At 51.0% G+C, this 14,305-nt stretch overlaps 1 protein-coding gene across 1 annotated transcript in view; it reads left to right on the top strand.

Moving 5' to 3' along the window:
• Nucleotides 1-910: 910 nt before the first annotated feature.
• ATP1A1 (ATPase Na+/K+ transporting subunit alpha 1) overlaps nucleotides 911-14,305 on the top strand; it is a 30,129-nt gene continuing 16,734 nt past the window's right edge. Inside the window, exons 1-3 of the mRNA XM_049618373.1 lie at nucleotides 911-1,194; nucleotides 12,003-12,107; nucleotides 12,784-12,843. Of these exons, the coding sequence (XP_049474330.1) occupies nucleotides 1,183-1,194; nucleotides 12,003-12,107; nucleotides 12,784-12,843 (177 nt within the window). The 5' untranslated portion in view covers nucleotides 911-1,182. The remainder of the gene's footprint in view (nucleotides 1,195-12,002; nucleotides 12,108-12,783; nucleotides 12,844-14,305) is intronic.

The raw sequence follows: 14,305 nt of genomic DNA, 5'->3' as shown, positions 1-14,305 counted from the left end.
CCAAGGTTGCCCTGGCAAAGGCGCTGTGGTACCAGGTGGGGGGGCCCTCAAACATCTCCCCACCGAGTCAGCGCCTTTTGCTAAAGACAGGCATTGCTTTAGGCTTGTGTTCCTTCCCTAAAAACCGAATCCCCAAACCGGGCAAGCAGGTTTCTTTCACACAGCAGCTTAAATAAATTCACTGGACGCCCTTTGGGTGGTCACTGGGGTCATGAAGAAAAGCAGGGGAAGAGCGCTCAGGCCTTCTGCAAGACCAGCTCAGACCCATTCCTCCTGGGGCCGAGGGGGAAATAGATCACGCGGATCCCGGACCACAGGACGCATTCGGGGGGGGCACCGAAAGACTGGGGAGGCGATCCGCAGGTGGGCGCTGGGCTCGGACTGCCCAGGGAGGCGGAGTCCCTCAGGCGGGCGCGGGCTACCATCACACCCGACCCCCCCACCCCTACCCCGGAGCGCCCTCGGTCCCGGAGGAGCGCCCTGATACGCTGGAAAGGCCCCTCCGCGCGAGGTTTCTGTCCCCAGTCCGCAGAGATTCAGGGAGCCCAGTTCCGAAAGCGTGCCCGCACCCACTGCGGACCTCGCTTGTCCTACAAAGCAGGCCGGTCACGCTGGGCGGCGGGAGGAGGGGCGCGAGAGCTGCAAAGCCGCCGAGTCCCAGCGGCCCGGGAAGCCGGCGCGCCCCGCAGTGGCGCGGCCGCGGCCTCCCGGGACGTGGGCACGCGCGCCCCAGGCCCCGGCGCCCTCCTGCCGGGAGCCCCGACTGGCCGCAGCCGGCGCGGCCCCGGCCCGGGGGCGGGGTTTGGGGCGGGGGCGGAGCCAGGCCCGCGGCCGGTGTCAGGTTGCTCCGGTAACGGTGACGTGCCGCGGCGTGGGCGGGGCAAGCACGCAGGTTGCATATTTTAGGAAGTGAGGAGGAGGCGCGGGCTCGAGCTGCGGCTGGGTCTGGGGCGCGGAGCAGCGGCGGGAGGAGGCGGACACGTGGCAGCAGCAGCGGTAGCAGCCCCAGCGGCGGCATCGGCCCGAGCCGCCGGCCGGTCTCCCTCCCTCCCGCCCCGCGGCAGCCCTAGCTCCCTCCTCTCCGCTCCCCCGGCCGCGCTAGCTCGGCCGGGAGCTGCTCTCTTCTTTCCTCTCTGATTCTCGAGCGACAGGACCCGGCGCCGCGCACAGACCTCCGCCACCATGGGGAAAGGGGTGAGTGTGCGGCGAGCCCGGGGAGGGGCGCGGGGCGCCGGGAGGGAGGAAGGAGGAGGAGGAAGTCAGGAGGGCGACCGCAGCCAGCGGGAAGCGGCGGAGGAGGAAGCGGCGCGGCGCGGCGTGGACGGGCAGGCAGGGCGGCCAGGCTTAAAAGACGACGCACTTTGGAAATGGAGGGAGCGCAGCCCTGGGGGCCCGGCGGGTGGGGGAGGGGGCGCCAGGGGACGGCGGGCGGCAGCGCGGGGCGGGCCGCCGACCCCCGAGTCCCAGCGCGCCGCGGGCCCGGGGCTCCTGGAGGCGGCGCTCGGGAGCCGCGGGGCCGGGAGGAGGAGAGCGGACGCCGCGGGGCGGCCCCGGGAAGGCGCTGGCCGCCGCGGCATCCCCGAAGCCGGCTCCCCTCCCTCCCTCCCTCCGCCCGCCCTCACCTCCCATCTCTTGCCTTCCCTTTTCCTTCCGCCCTCCGTGCCCAGAGGAAAGGCGTGCTCCTCCCCTTCCCTTGGGGCGCGCTGCCCGGGCCCCTCCCGGGCTGCCTTCCCACCGCGGCGCCGGCGGGGGCTTCCGACGCGGGGGCTGCGCTGGGGGGCGAGGCGCCCGGTCCCGACGGCGCTGGGGCTTAGCCCGTTTCCCGCACTGGCGGCCGCCCTCCCCCTTCCCCCCCCCCCCCCCCCCCCAAAAAAACTGGCTTCCCCTCACTGCGGAGCCGGTCGAGCTGGCTAGTGCCAGAAAGGGTGTGTCTTCGCCGCCCTAAGATGGCCTTTAAGGTATACTTTTGCGAGCTTTAATGGGACGCCTTCCATAAACACTAGATGCGCCCTGGGGCGGCTGGAGTGGTCATTTCCTTGGTGGGGAGGGACGAGTAGAGTTTTCTTGGGGGGTGAGTCTGGTGGGGGGACAGGCTGGCGCACCAGGGACTCTGGGTACAATCAACTCGAAAAAGGACTGCAGGCGGGGCGGGGGGGGGGGGCGGTGCAGGACGCGGGGGTACGAGCGCCGAGGCATTCCCGAAGGAACCAGGGGTCTCCGGGGCAGGAGAGGAGAATGCTGGAAGCTCTGGGAACCCTCAGAGAGAGCCACAGCTCGTTTCTGTGTTTCTGTAACCGGTAGCCGTGATAACCCGGAGCCGCAGCAGAAGACTGAGCCCCAGACCCTAACGGGGCTAAAGTCAAGTGAGAAAAGTTTATACCAGATAACAGCCCAAAGTTATCAGTTCATGGGTTAAAATGACCAGGTCGTGAGAACACGGGTAGGAGAGAAGCCTCTCCATTATCTGCCGGGTTTGCACAGTGCGGGTGTCTGGTAGGTCTCTGGAGGTTTTTAGGGCTCTGCAGTGTGGAGTGAGAGGTGGGGGTAGAGGCAGGGTGCATTCTTTGGGGATTCTTGATTTTGGATTTTGAAGGTGGTAATTAGAAGGGCTCGGACGTGGTAGAAAGAGTGTGGAGAAGTGGAGTGGACGACTGGTATCTTTTAAAAGCACAGAGTGTGGCAAAGAGCTGAGTGCCAGCCTCCGTGTTCCCCACGACAGAAAAGTGGGTTAGTGGCCTGTGCTGGTAGCAAGCATTCCGTCAGACCTTAGGTCATTCCCATAAACGAGCCCTGTAAAGCTCACCCCTTTATCTCTCCCCCCGCAAAAAAAGGAAAAAAGTTAATTTCCTGAGCCGGACATTACTGATTTTGGGGGGTGTAGTGATTATGGATGTGTACCCGAGGCCTAGGAAGGTGAAGTGACTTGCTCAAGGTCAAATGGTTGGTTACTGACACACCAGACTTGCCTGATTTCTGAGCAGCCTGTGGTTTTCCCAGCCTGAACACTCCCCTACTTAACGCTGCCTTAATGTGCAGAGCTCCAGCATTATTCTTCATGTGAAACGGGGGTCTTTGTGATAATTGAATTAATGGACCAGAGAGACGTCTGAGTAACTAAGTTATATCCACATATCTGTATGTTTGTGTACCCACATATCTGTATGTTTCGTAACCGAACACCTGCACCGCAGTGGTGAAGATCACACATCTGGGTTGTGGGGGTTCACCCAAGATGTCTTACGGATCCTAAGAAAACACCAGCGGTGGGTAGACACCAAATCGAATTACAGCTGGTCCACGGGATGATACGCCGCTTATGTGCCCAGGTCGTAGTTAGTGTTTTGGGTACTCTGATAAATTAATTGAACATTATAAGGGGTGTGGGGGGGAGACGTGTGTGTTGGTGGTGATTCTCCTGGGATAGCCTTTCCCCCTTTAGTCCCCAGTGACTTATTGTGATAGTCCAAATGCTCAGAAGGATATTTTCTGCTGAAATGTTGGGATTTTTCCACATGGGGATTAAAATGTGGGTGGAGTGGTGACAAAAAAAACCCTGCTGATAATTGGTTAACCAAGAAGCCTGTGCTGGCAGCTAATTTTTAAGGTCATTGTTAATTTCTTCCCTTCCTCTTCCTGCTGCCGTGGGGGCCCAGGTTTTGATGATACTTCAGGTGATTTTATTTCTCCTTACAAGCCTAGCCCCTGAGCTTTTGGGAAGCAAATGAAAGAACTGCTCCTGCTGAATCATTCCTGGATGAGATAGGATTTTGTCCTTTTTTTCATGTTGGTGTTTTTGCCAGTGACTTGGCTTAAACCGGCAGCCAGGCCTACCGCCTGCAACTATTTGGTTCACCAAAGGTACACCAAAAACGTGTGTCTTTTCTCAGGTTTACAAAAGGTGGGGGCAAGGGATGTCCCTGGGTCCTGCGGTGCAGTTCTCCATTGTTTGAATATTAACTTAGTTACCTAGAAAATGAATCCTACCTTATTTATGGGCGGTGATTTCAAGAGGAGAAGGGGAAAAAGCTTCAGGTGAAGGTTGCACAGGGAACACGCCTGTCAGCAGAAATCCTGGTTGTATGGTCACATTATCAACTGCTCTCTGGGAGCTCAACTTGAAAGTGTGACTGAACTGCCTCTGGCTGCTATAAAGCTATCACTTTAGACCGAAAACATTGTGAGGCAGAGTCCTCAGGGTGGAAAGTTGCCCAGGCCTGGCCAGGAGCAAGCAGAGCCCTTATGGGAGGAACTGGTGACCAGCACTGGGGCCAGACCAGAGGGCTGAGATTGCATCACACCCCTTTGCCTGTTAAGCGGTTCAGTGTGTGAGTATGACAGGCTCCCCCCCTTGGGGTTCTTTCTGTACCGCTCCCCCCTTGGGGTTCTTTCTGTACTGTTCTGAGGGTGTATCCTCTTTTGGTAACTTAACTGGTTGCTAATTTGTAGTGTTCTTTGCCAGTAAGTTTGTAACACTCTAGTGACTCACCTTTGGGTGGGAGGGTAGGAAAGGGGGAGGTCTGCATCATAAATCGGAGAACGCTGAGAATAGGCTAACCCCTGTATCCCTCCCTCCCTAATTCCCCTTCCCAAAGGAGGATTTTTCAAAATCTAGTACCTGTTCATCCAGGTGGGAGCTGAAACTGAAAACGTACAGACCTCTGGAAACATTGCCAAATCTCATTTGAAAATAAAAAGTGAATTCAAAATTACAAAGCACAATGGACTGGGTACTCAAACATGTTCCATCCCAGAACCCCTCGGAGCTGTTGGTTCGGGATGATTGTAGCAACAAATTAACAGTTAAGTGGCTTTCTGTTGGAGGCTGGCTCTGTTCTCTTAAATACAACCAAACTTCAGAATGAGAAAAAGGCTCTAACTATTTAGAAGGATCGTGTATGTGAAAGTAAGTAAAATTAGTTTGTTGATTTAAAAACAAAAAGGTAAAAAAAAAAAAAAAAAAAAATGTTTTTAAGTCCCTGAAGCTTCAGGTTCTTGATTGGCCCTTAGGTGGACCTACTCGCCCTGATGACCAAGCAAAGTCATCTCTGTTCTGTCCAGCGTGAGGTCAGTGCAAGTAAACATCACCACTTTCGTGGGGCTTACCAAGTACTGGGCACTGAGGGAAGATCAGATCTTCATTAACTGTAGGTTTCCTGTTCACCTGTTAGTCTTAAGCCCTTCAAAACCGGAGAAGGAGTTTTCTTTCACCTGGAAAACATATTAAGGATTGAAAATCATAGGAAATACCATTAATGACCCTCCAAAGGAAAGCCCAGTGAAAGAATCTGTTGACATTGTTGACCTATTTAATAACATCTTAGAGTCTTTGACTACTTTCACTTTTCAAGCAAGGGACTTTACATCTTTTGAGTCTTTGTAAAAGTTGCAAAAGGGGGTGGGGGTGGGGGCAGCGTGCTTTTCAGCCATCTGTGATGGGAGGAGGGTGAACGTTTGTACCGCCGTGCCTTCTTGCTGCCCGGGGCTCTCTGCCAGCCAGCAGGCCAGAAGAAGAAACATGAGTGTCAGATCAGATGGGCTCACAGTAATCAGAGTGGCTGTGTTGGGCAGAATGTTCCCCAGCCCTGCCAGAGCTGTCCAGTTCTGAGTTGCTCTGCAAATACATGCCCAGTAACTAACTGATCACGCGAAGTGAAGAGAATGTGAAAGTCCACTGGCTATTTTTTTAAACTCTCCTTCGTTTCTATATTTTTGGAAAAGGAGACGTAACCAAGTCAGGTTTGAACTTTCTCACGTTGCTATGAATTGAGTGTATGAGAGGAAGTGGATTCTTTGGCTTGAAGCTCAGAGAGACTGTTCTTTGCATATGACTCACCTCATTAGTTGTGCTGGAAATGTGTTGTCAGGAATCCACAAGAAGTTCTTCGCATTTATTTGACTGATGTTTGGGTAGCAAATCCTGTCAGACTAGAGCAGTTTTCCTCTCTGGTTTCCTTTGCATCCTGAGCCACGGGAATTTGGGCCAGTACACCTCATTCCTTGGTTCCTTTGCAACTCTACGATGAATGGTATCTGAACATTAATTATCTCTGTGTCTGGTTTTGTTCACCCTCTATTTAGTAACAGCTGTTAGGTGGTTTCTGTTGGCGATCTGAGAAAAGTTGGCTCTTGGTGGCTTGTGCTTTGTCCTTGGGGTTTGTGTTGTTTGGGGGCCTGATGGTGAAGAAGACTGTCAGGTTGTGGGGATCGGTGGGTCTTCGTGTCTGATTTATCTTTCCTGTCCGTCGTCATGGCGAGGGCTCTCCTGCACTTTGGGATGAATATCCTCTTGTGTTTTTCTTTCTTCTTCCACAGGATGCTTCCCTGGGGCCATATTTGTTTCATTGTTTCAGTTCAGGTGCCCTGTCTCTTGGGCCTTGTGCCGCCTGCCAGCCCTTTTACTCCGTATCCTATGCTTCAGGGGACCAACCGAGGAGTGGTGAGGACTCAGAATTTATTCAGCCCCTCGTGGTGCTGGTGTCAGTTACTAATCCTTCTTCTCTCCACCTGACCACATCTTTTGAGTAGCACTAGCCAAAGAGGGGTCTGATAAGATGAGAAGAGGGGTGAGGAGGGCAGCCAATGGAGGGAACAGGCAGAAAGTTTTAACTTTTTGTAACCCGGGTGCCTAATGGTAGAGGTAGGGTTAACCCCCATGAAAAAACAGGTTCGGGTGTTTGGGGTTTTGTTTTGTTTTCATTACTAATTGGTAACTGGAAAAGCAGGGCATATTTTAAAAAAGAGACAGTAAATCTCTTAATACATAAAAGAGAATATATTGATCCTTAAGACATTTTGGAATCTGATTCTCAGCCCTTGCGGGAGGGTGGGCTGGCAGGCTTGTTAAGAATTTACTTACCAGCATGTTGGGGAGGAAGGTTGAGCCTAGTTCCTTTTGGGCTGAGGGAACCCGGCTAGAGCTGGAGATGTTTTTTTTGCCCCCCAATGGCTGATGGGCCGTGGCCCAAGTTTGGAGGTAGTGAGCTGGCCTCCCAAAGGGACCCATTGCTGTGGCTTCACTACATGACATTCTCCAGCCTGCTGTACGTCCAGGTGAGTGAGAAGGAATACGAAGCCATGGTGGTCCCTTGGGTCCCCTCCTCTACAGGAGAAAAAAAGCTATTCCTTCACCGCCCGAAATGCTGCTCTGGGCCACAGAACAGCTGCAGTACTCAGGCGGCGCGTGTCCTCCCTCAACCCCAGCCGTCTCCGAGCCCTCGATGCCGGGGTAGAAAATTCCTTGCACGTAAACCAAACTACTTAAGGAGCAACTGGAGGCGAAATGAACTGGGCTTGATCATTTCTTCTATTTTCTTTCAGTTTTAATGGATGAGAGGGGCCTGGGTGGCTCAGGCAGTTAAGCGTCAGACTCTTGATCTCGGCTCAGGTCATGATGTCACAGGTTCATGAGTTTGAGCCCCACACCAGGCTCCATGCTGACAGTGCAGAGCTTGTTGGGATTCTCTCTCTCCCCGCTTCTCTCTGCCCCTCCCCCACTCTCCCTCATTCTCTTTCAAAATAAATAAACTCAAAAAAAAAAAAATTCTCTCTCCCTATGTCCCTCTCCCCCACTCGCGTGCTCGCTTGCTCTCCAAAGAAAAAAAGGTTTTAATGAGTTGAAATAATACCCCAAATGAGTTGTTTTTTAAGATTAAGAGGAGTTATAGTGAGGAATGTCAGTAATTTATATGTTAATTAGAGCCCAGTTATAATAGTAACCTTAATGCAGTGCCTCGCCAAGTACCTTTACATACACGGTTGTGTCTGATACTGATGTAATAGTACACGGCCCCAGGAAGACAGGAGGGCGCCTGCCCGGCCCCCTTTTTTCCACGCAGAAGACAACAGAGCCCTCCTCCTGGCCCCTCTTCGGAGCCCAAGGCCTTTGTGTGTGGGAGTGGGTTTTCAGAAACGGTGCAGCTTTTAGGTGTTTTGTTTTCAGACTTGACGGGAGCCCCTTGGTGAGTCAGACGATCAGAAACGCCTTCTCTAGACCCGTCAGGAGTCACGCCAAGTGGTATTCCCATTGTGGGGATGAGGCCACCGAGGCTGACTGTCCAGGGTCCCCGCAGCTGGCACGCAGCAGAGTGAGGATGATCGGGGGCCTCCTGGAAGGACGTCGGCATTCCCGTCTGAAGGGCACAGACACCGGAGCTTCCCCAGAGGCCTCTCGGGGGCACGTCCAGCAATCTTAAGAACTCGGAGCTCCCTGCTGGCCACAGGGCCATCTGTTGCTGTGGTGGGGACAGGTGGGCTGGCCAGCGCGTCTGGAACGCCTGGCTGGGGAGAGCCTCCGAAGCCTGGCCTGAGCCGGGGAGACGGTGTGGAGCGTGGAGGCCCCGGGTGCAGCTGTGGTGTGCACAGGCCTCAAGTGACTTAACTCTGCCATGGAAGCTTCTCTCCTACACGTCCTTGCACCTTTTCGTGTGTGCCTTTGTGAACCTGAGGATGATTTTACCTGTCCTGTCCGCCCCGCGGATTTTACTGAAGGAGAGGAAGGCGCAGGCCGGGGTCGGGGGGTCGGGGGGGTACGTGGTTTTAAGTGAGTGAACCTGATTACTACTCATGCTAACCTTGGTTTGTCCTATGAAGAGTTTTCTCTCCCCACCTCCTGGGCGCTTTTGCCCTCTGCCCAGACCCAACGGTAGCAAAACACCTAGGGCATCTTTGAGCGGATGGAGCCCCTGGGAAGCACAGGATGAAGTAATGACACATGTGAAGCTGTGTCACCCTGGGCAAGCCCCTGTCCTCATGGTAACCTCCCACTTCCTAAATTAGAATGGAAAAAAAAAACCGTACAGACCAGAACCCAACTCACTTCATCAGTTTCACCAGTGGCCCTGGTAACTTGAGCTTCCCTCTGACTTCCTTCAGAGGCCTCATGGGGGTGCCTGAGGGGCTCCATCCATCACGGGGAGTGTGCTGGGGGCAGGAGGTGGGCAGTGTCATTGGAGTTTTGTAATTGAAGAAGTAGGAAGTAAGAGTGGGTAGGTTCCTAGAGTCAACTGACTGGGGAAACCACGTTTCTCATTCTTTCTCCCTTGCCGTAACCTATGTTTTCCCCAAATGTTTTTAAAAAGTAAAGAAAATGCTGTCTCCCCCCCCCCCCTTTTTTAAATTTATATCCCTTTATAAAGTTCCTTTGGGGGTTTTTATAGTCAATCTTCCCTTTTAAAAAAAATTTTTTTTAATATTTATTTTTGAGAGAGAGAGCGAGCATGAGCTGGGGAAGGACATAGAGGGAGACACGGAATCCGAAGCAGGCTCCAGGCTCTGAGCTGTCAGCACAGAGCCAGACGCGGGGCTCGAACCCACATACTGTGAGATCATGACCTGAGCCAAAGTTGGACGCTTAATGGATGGAGCCACCCAGATGCCCCGTCTCCCCCATTTTTAGCATTGTTCCCCTATCCCACCCTGCACTTCTCACCCCCAGACGCACGTACACGCACCTACGCACACATTTTTTTTCTGCTTTGAATCTGTGATAATTGAGACCCATGGGGACTTCAGGAATGTTTAGTTCCTGTCACAATAAGCTACTATTAAATCATTGTTTTATTGGAAGAACCACACTGTCGAAGCCATCTGGTCTTCTGGACAAACTTTTCAATAGGCAATACTTAAAATCGCGAAGGAAGAGAAATCTCACATAATGATACTTCCCATGTCTCTTTTCACAAATATCCTCATTTAAAACTACGCCCTGTGTAGCATGAATTGGTGAGGAAGGGGAGGGGGTGGCTAGTAGGAAATGAAACTCCCGGCTCACTTAACCATTGATAATTGCGAGGCTGGAGGCAACATACTTTGTAAATAGGGATACAGCTTGGGAATCTGTCTGGGGCCTTGCTCTCCAATCAGTCTCTCTCCCTCTTTGGGAATGGAAAATGTTGAAAGTCCGAGGCGAAAGCATATAGGTGGTAAGGCAGAGGGATTTTAACTCGGATTTTTATATATTTATTTGTTATTCTTAAAGTTACACAATTTTATTTTTTAACACCTCAAATGGGAAAAAAAAAGTCAAGATCCTGCAGAAATGCCAGTATTCCATGGACATCCCAGTGGGGTTGGAGGAGTGGGAGGTGGGGGCTGGTTTTCATATTCTGAAATTAAACTTATTTTAACGATATTCCCTTGCATAAAAGAGAATTTGTGAAGTATATTTTAAAAATCAATGCTACAAACCGGCCACATAGCCTTTTAGAGATTCCCTAGTCAATGCCTTCAAAATGATTTTTAAGTGTTGAGCTTTCCCATGAAATATGTGAAAGAAATCCCACTGCAGACTGTGGTTCTTGCCTGGTGGTGGCCCTGTCCTTTCTTTTTGTTTTATTTGCTTTCAGTGTGTGTGATTATTTTCCATTTTAACCCTGGCACCAGGGGCCCTGTGCAAAGAGGCACTTACAAATGTGGTTGCTCCACAGTGGAGAGAATTTCAAGAATGTTGACTATCTTTAGACCTGCTTCATTCTTCACAGATAAGATAGAAACAAAAGAACTCCACTCTGTTGGAAGAAGAAGTTAGTCAAGGAACACTGCAGAAGTGACCACCGGAGTTGAACCACGTGAATGACATAAACGTCCTTGCTTGTGGGCGACACCAGCCCATTTGGGGCAGGACTTCGCTTTAGAGCCTTGAGAAGAGGGTGTTTTCAAATTCAAGCGAACGTGTATTTAGTCGCCACCGTCTTAGCTGCGACTGAAATACACCTATTCCCCCCCTTTGATTTTTTTTTTTTTTTTAATTTGATTTTTAGCCCAGTAAAATGTTGATCCGGACACCAGTTCCCACTTAATTCTTCAGTGGCTGGTAGAGTTAGAACTGAGTAAGGGAGAGCCACAGAATAATAGTTAACAGCACCACCCCACATCTGTTTGAAGAAAAATGCTAATATCTCCTTCCCCTGCCCTTCTTAGGGGTGGTGGTCGGTGGGAGGCAATGTGTGGGGTTGGGGTGTCTGAGCGGGGGGTGGGGGGGGGGGGGGGGGCGCCCCTTCTCCACAGACTGAGCTGTGGAGCACCAGGTTCAGGCTTTGTGCAGATAAGCTCAAGCATGTTAAATGGAGTGGGGGGAGGGGTGTGTGGAACAATCTAAATTTAAACTATAGAATCAACATTTTCTCTAAAAATTGTTCCAGTTTTCCGGAGGCGTGGGTGGATCCTGTGAATTGTGTGCTAACGCACATGCTTTTCCTACACGCTGCTTATGTCAAAACATTTCCAGTGACTTTCTTTCGGGGGGTTTATTTTCAGGCTGTAGATTGGGGGTAAGAACTCTTTTTTTTTTTTTTTTTTTTTTAATAATTTCAAGGATTCTTAGGATGGCTTTTGATTAGATTTTGGAAAGGTCGGTGTTCTGATGTAAGCCCTGAAAGAACTTAAATTCGATATTTAATGACTTCTTTGCAAATCTAAGAATTTGAGCATAATAACAAAAGCAACTTAGCATTTAGGTGTTTTGTTTAAGTTAGCATTTGGTTCTTCCAGAAATGGAGGTTGGCGCTATTCTCTCCATGCTGTGGAAGACAAACTTGAAGCTCCAGCAAGAGTCAGTGACCGACCCCAGGTTCCATAGTGAGTGGTAGAGTGCGGATTCTAACTCAGACTCTTCTGCTCAGAATGCAAAGGCCTGAGCATGATACTCCTAAGTTAATAATGGAAAGGTGATTTCATTCTTGCAGTGGGGAAGGTGGAAGGCTGTGGGATAGAGATTTTGATAGCGCAGGCCCCTCCCTATTCACCCCAAATGGAAGTGACTGGCCGGACCATCCCGTGGTTGCCGTGACTTCACTGGTCTTACTGCCCTTGGGCGCGGATGGCACATCTTGAGCTTAGGACCGTTGCTTTTGTTTAGGATGTCTTGTAAGCAGTACGTTTCCATGATTATCATCCCGTTGACTATTCAGAATGATGGCTGCCCTAAAAAATGCCGAAATCCCTTGCCCCAGAATCTTCTGTTCATTCATAATGCACAACCACACTTTCCCCACATTCTTTGGTAGGTTGGACGTGATAAATATGAACCTGCGGCTGTTTCAGAGCATGGCGACAAAAAGAAGGCCAAGAAAGAGAGGGATATGGATGAATTGAAGAAAGAAGTTTCTATGGTAAGTATTAGGATGCTTTTCGTTCTCCTTAAAAATTACTTGTATCATTTTTGTTGTATGATCTTCCCCCCCCCCCCCCCCGAGTCATTTGAGTCAGAGACTTGGCTTTATTTTAAAAGGAAAGCAGTCATTATACAGACCTTACCGAACTATAGAGGTCAGTATGGAAAATTTCCATTTTTCCAGGCTGTTACAGGGTTGGAAGAGTTATCCAGGCACCCTGGCCTAGCCAAAGGTGCACAGAAGGAAGTGTGGTTGATACATCATGGGCCTTTGCTTTTCTCTATTTCTGGATTATACCAAACCCAGGGAACCTCCGACCTTCCGGGCTCTGGAGGCTTCCACAGACACAGGCTGGCTAGAACCTCCCTGGTCATCAGAGAAGGCAAGCAAGGTTTTCCTCGAGCTCCAGGACTGATGGGGTTTTCTGAAGTGATGTGGCGGGCACCTAGGGACTTCACGCCACAGCTGTCTCTGTCCTCTGGTGACGGGCGCTCGGCGCACAGCTGTGTGGTGGCAGATCCATTAGGCCGCGGTGAGAGACGTATATCGCCTTCTGCACCGGAGAAAAGCCCGTTTTCGGAGCTTAGTAGCAGCAATGAGCCACATGAATGCTTCACCCCAATCTTTTTTTTCTGGTACAGTGTTTAAGTCTTCTGTTTCTGTTTTTCCTTAGGATGACCATAAACTTAGCCTTGACGAACTTCACCGCAAATATGGAACAGACCTGAGCCGAGTATGTTGAATTTCCAACTTGTACAGAGTCTCACGTGTCCCTGTGGCATCTCCTCTGTGTCCTGGGCGTAGCCCTGGGGACCCTGGGAAGACAGTGATGACAGGCACCATCCGAGTATCTGCTGTGCGACATGCAGAGCTTGGGTTTTTATGTGTTTCTTCAGTACCTTGTTTCCCCACGAAACTTTGAAAGTAGATGTTATTTTCCCCACTTGGTAACAGGTGAGATCCAGTCAGGGAAAGCACCAGGATTTGATCCTGAATGACTCCACAGCCGCGCGTTCCCTGGCCCTTGATCACAGATCTTTTTCTCCATTTTTCTACATTCACGAAATGGAGTTGAATAGTTGACCCTCCAGTACTTCATCTTTTGTCCTTCTACTAGTGAGTTCATTGCAGTGTGAGAGAGAGACACAGAGCACGGGCGGGGGAGGGGCAGAGAGAGAGGGAGACACAGAATCTGAAACAGGCTCCAGGCCCTGAGCTGTCAGCACAGAGCCCGATGTGGGGCTCGAACTCAAGGACCGTGAGATCATGACCTGAGCCGAAGTCGGACGCTGAAGACTGAGCCACCCAGGCGCCCCTCATCACCTCACTTTCGATGACACCTTACAAGGGTTGTTGTGAGAATTCAGGCGAGGCTCTGGATTCAGCGCCTGGCACCGGGAGAGCACTCTGATGCTGAGTGGTGCTGTCTGGGTGGGGTGGGGTGGGGTCACATGGGAACATGAGGCAGAGGAAGGTCCTGAGTCCTTGTTTCCCCTTAACTTCTTGGTTTTCTTTTCCCTGGTCCCCGTACTCCTTAGGGAATTCAGATATTTAAAATAATGTGGACACAAACTACGTAGTAACAGACACTTTGGGCAGAAATTAGCTTTGTGTCTTTTTTTTTTTTTTTTTTTTTTTTTTTTGGGCATTTTGATAATACGAGATTTTGTAATGGTAGCCTTTTATCTCCTGTCTGCTGTCCCATGTGTTTTAAGGCCTATTTAAAGAAGCGTAAGGCCTTGAGTAACAATGGGTTTTTCCAGTGAATACTTCTAAACTGGCAACTTGCCTGGGGGTTAGCTAGACCGTGCACCTACATGAACCCTCTCCAGCCAGACCCTGTGTCAGTTGCCATCCAAAGAATAAAGTTCTTTATTTAAAACTTGGCTGTTAACCACTAACAGGTTGGATTCCCACAGAGATTTTTTTTTCCTTTTTTGTTTATAGAGGCTTTCTGTCTTCCCCTCCCTGACAGATTCAATAATGCAAAAAAAACTCAGAAGCTCTTAATTTGTAAAACTGAATCAAGGAGTTGGGGTGCCTGGGTGGCTCAGTCAGTTAAGCATCCGACTCTTGATCTCAGCTCAGGTCATGATCTCAAGGTTTGTGAGTTTGAGCACTGTGTCGGCCTCCACGCTGTTGCTTAGGATTCTCTCTCTCTCTCTCTCTCTCTCTCTCTCTCCCCCCCCCCCCCC

Source organism: Panthera uncia, assembly GCF_023721935.1.
Source record: "Panthera uncia isolate 11264 chromosome C1 unlocalized genomic scaffold, Puncia_PCG_1.0 HiC_scaffold_4, whole genome shotgun sequence".
NCBI classification, from domain to species: domain Eukaryota; kingdom Metazoa; phylum Chordata; class Mammalia; order Carnivora; family Felidae; genus Panthera; species Panthera uncia.
Note: the sequence above shows the minus strand (reverse complement) of the source record. Positions and strands in the feature narration are given on the sequence as shown.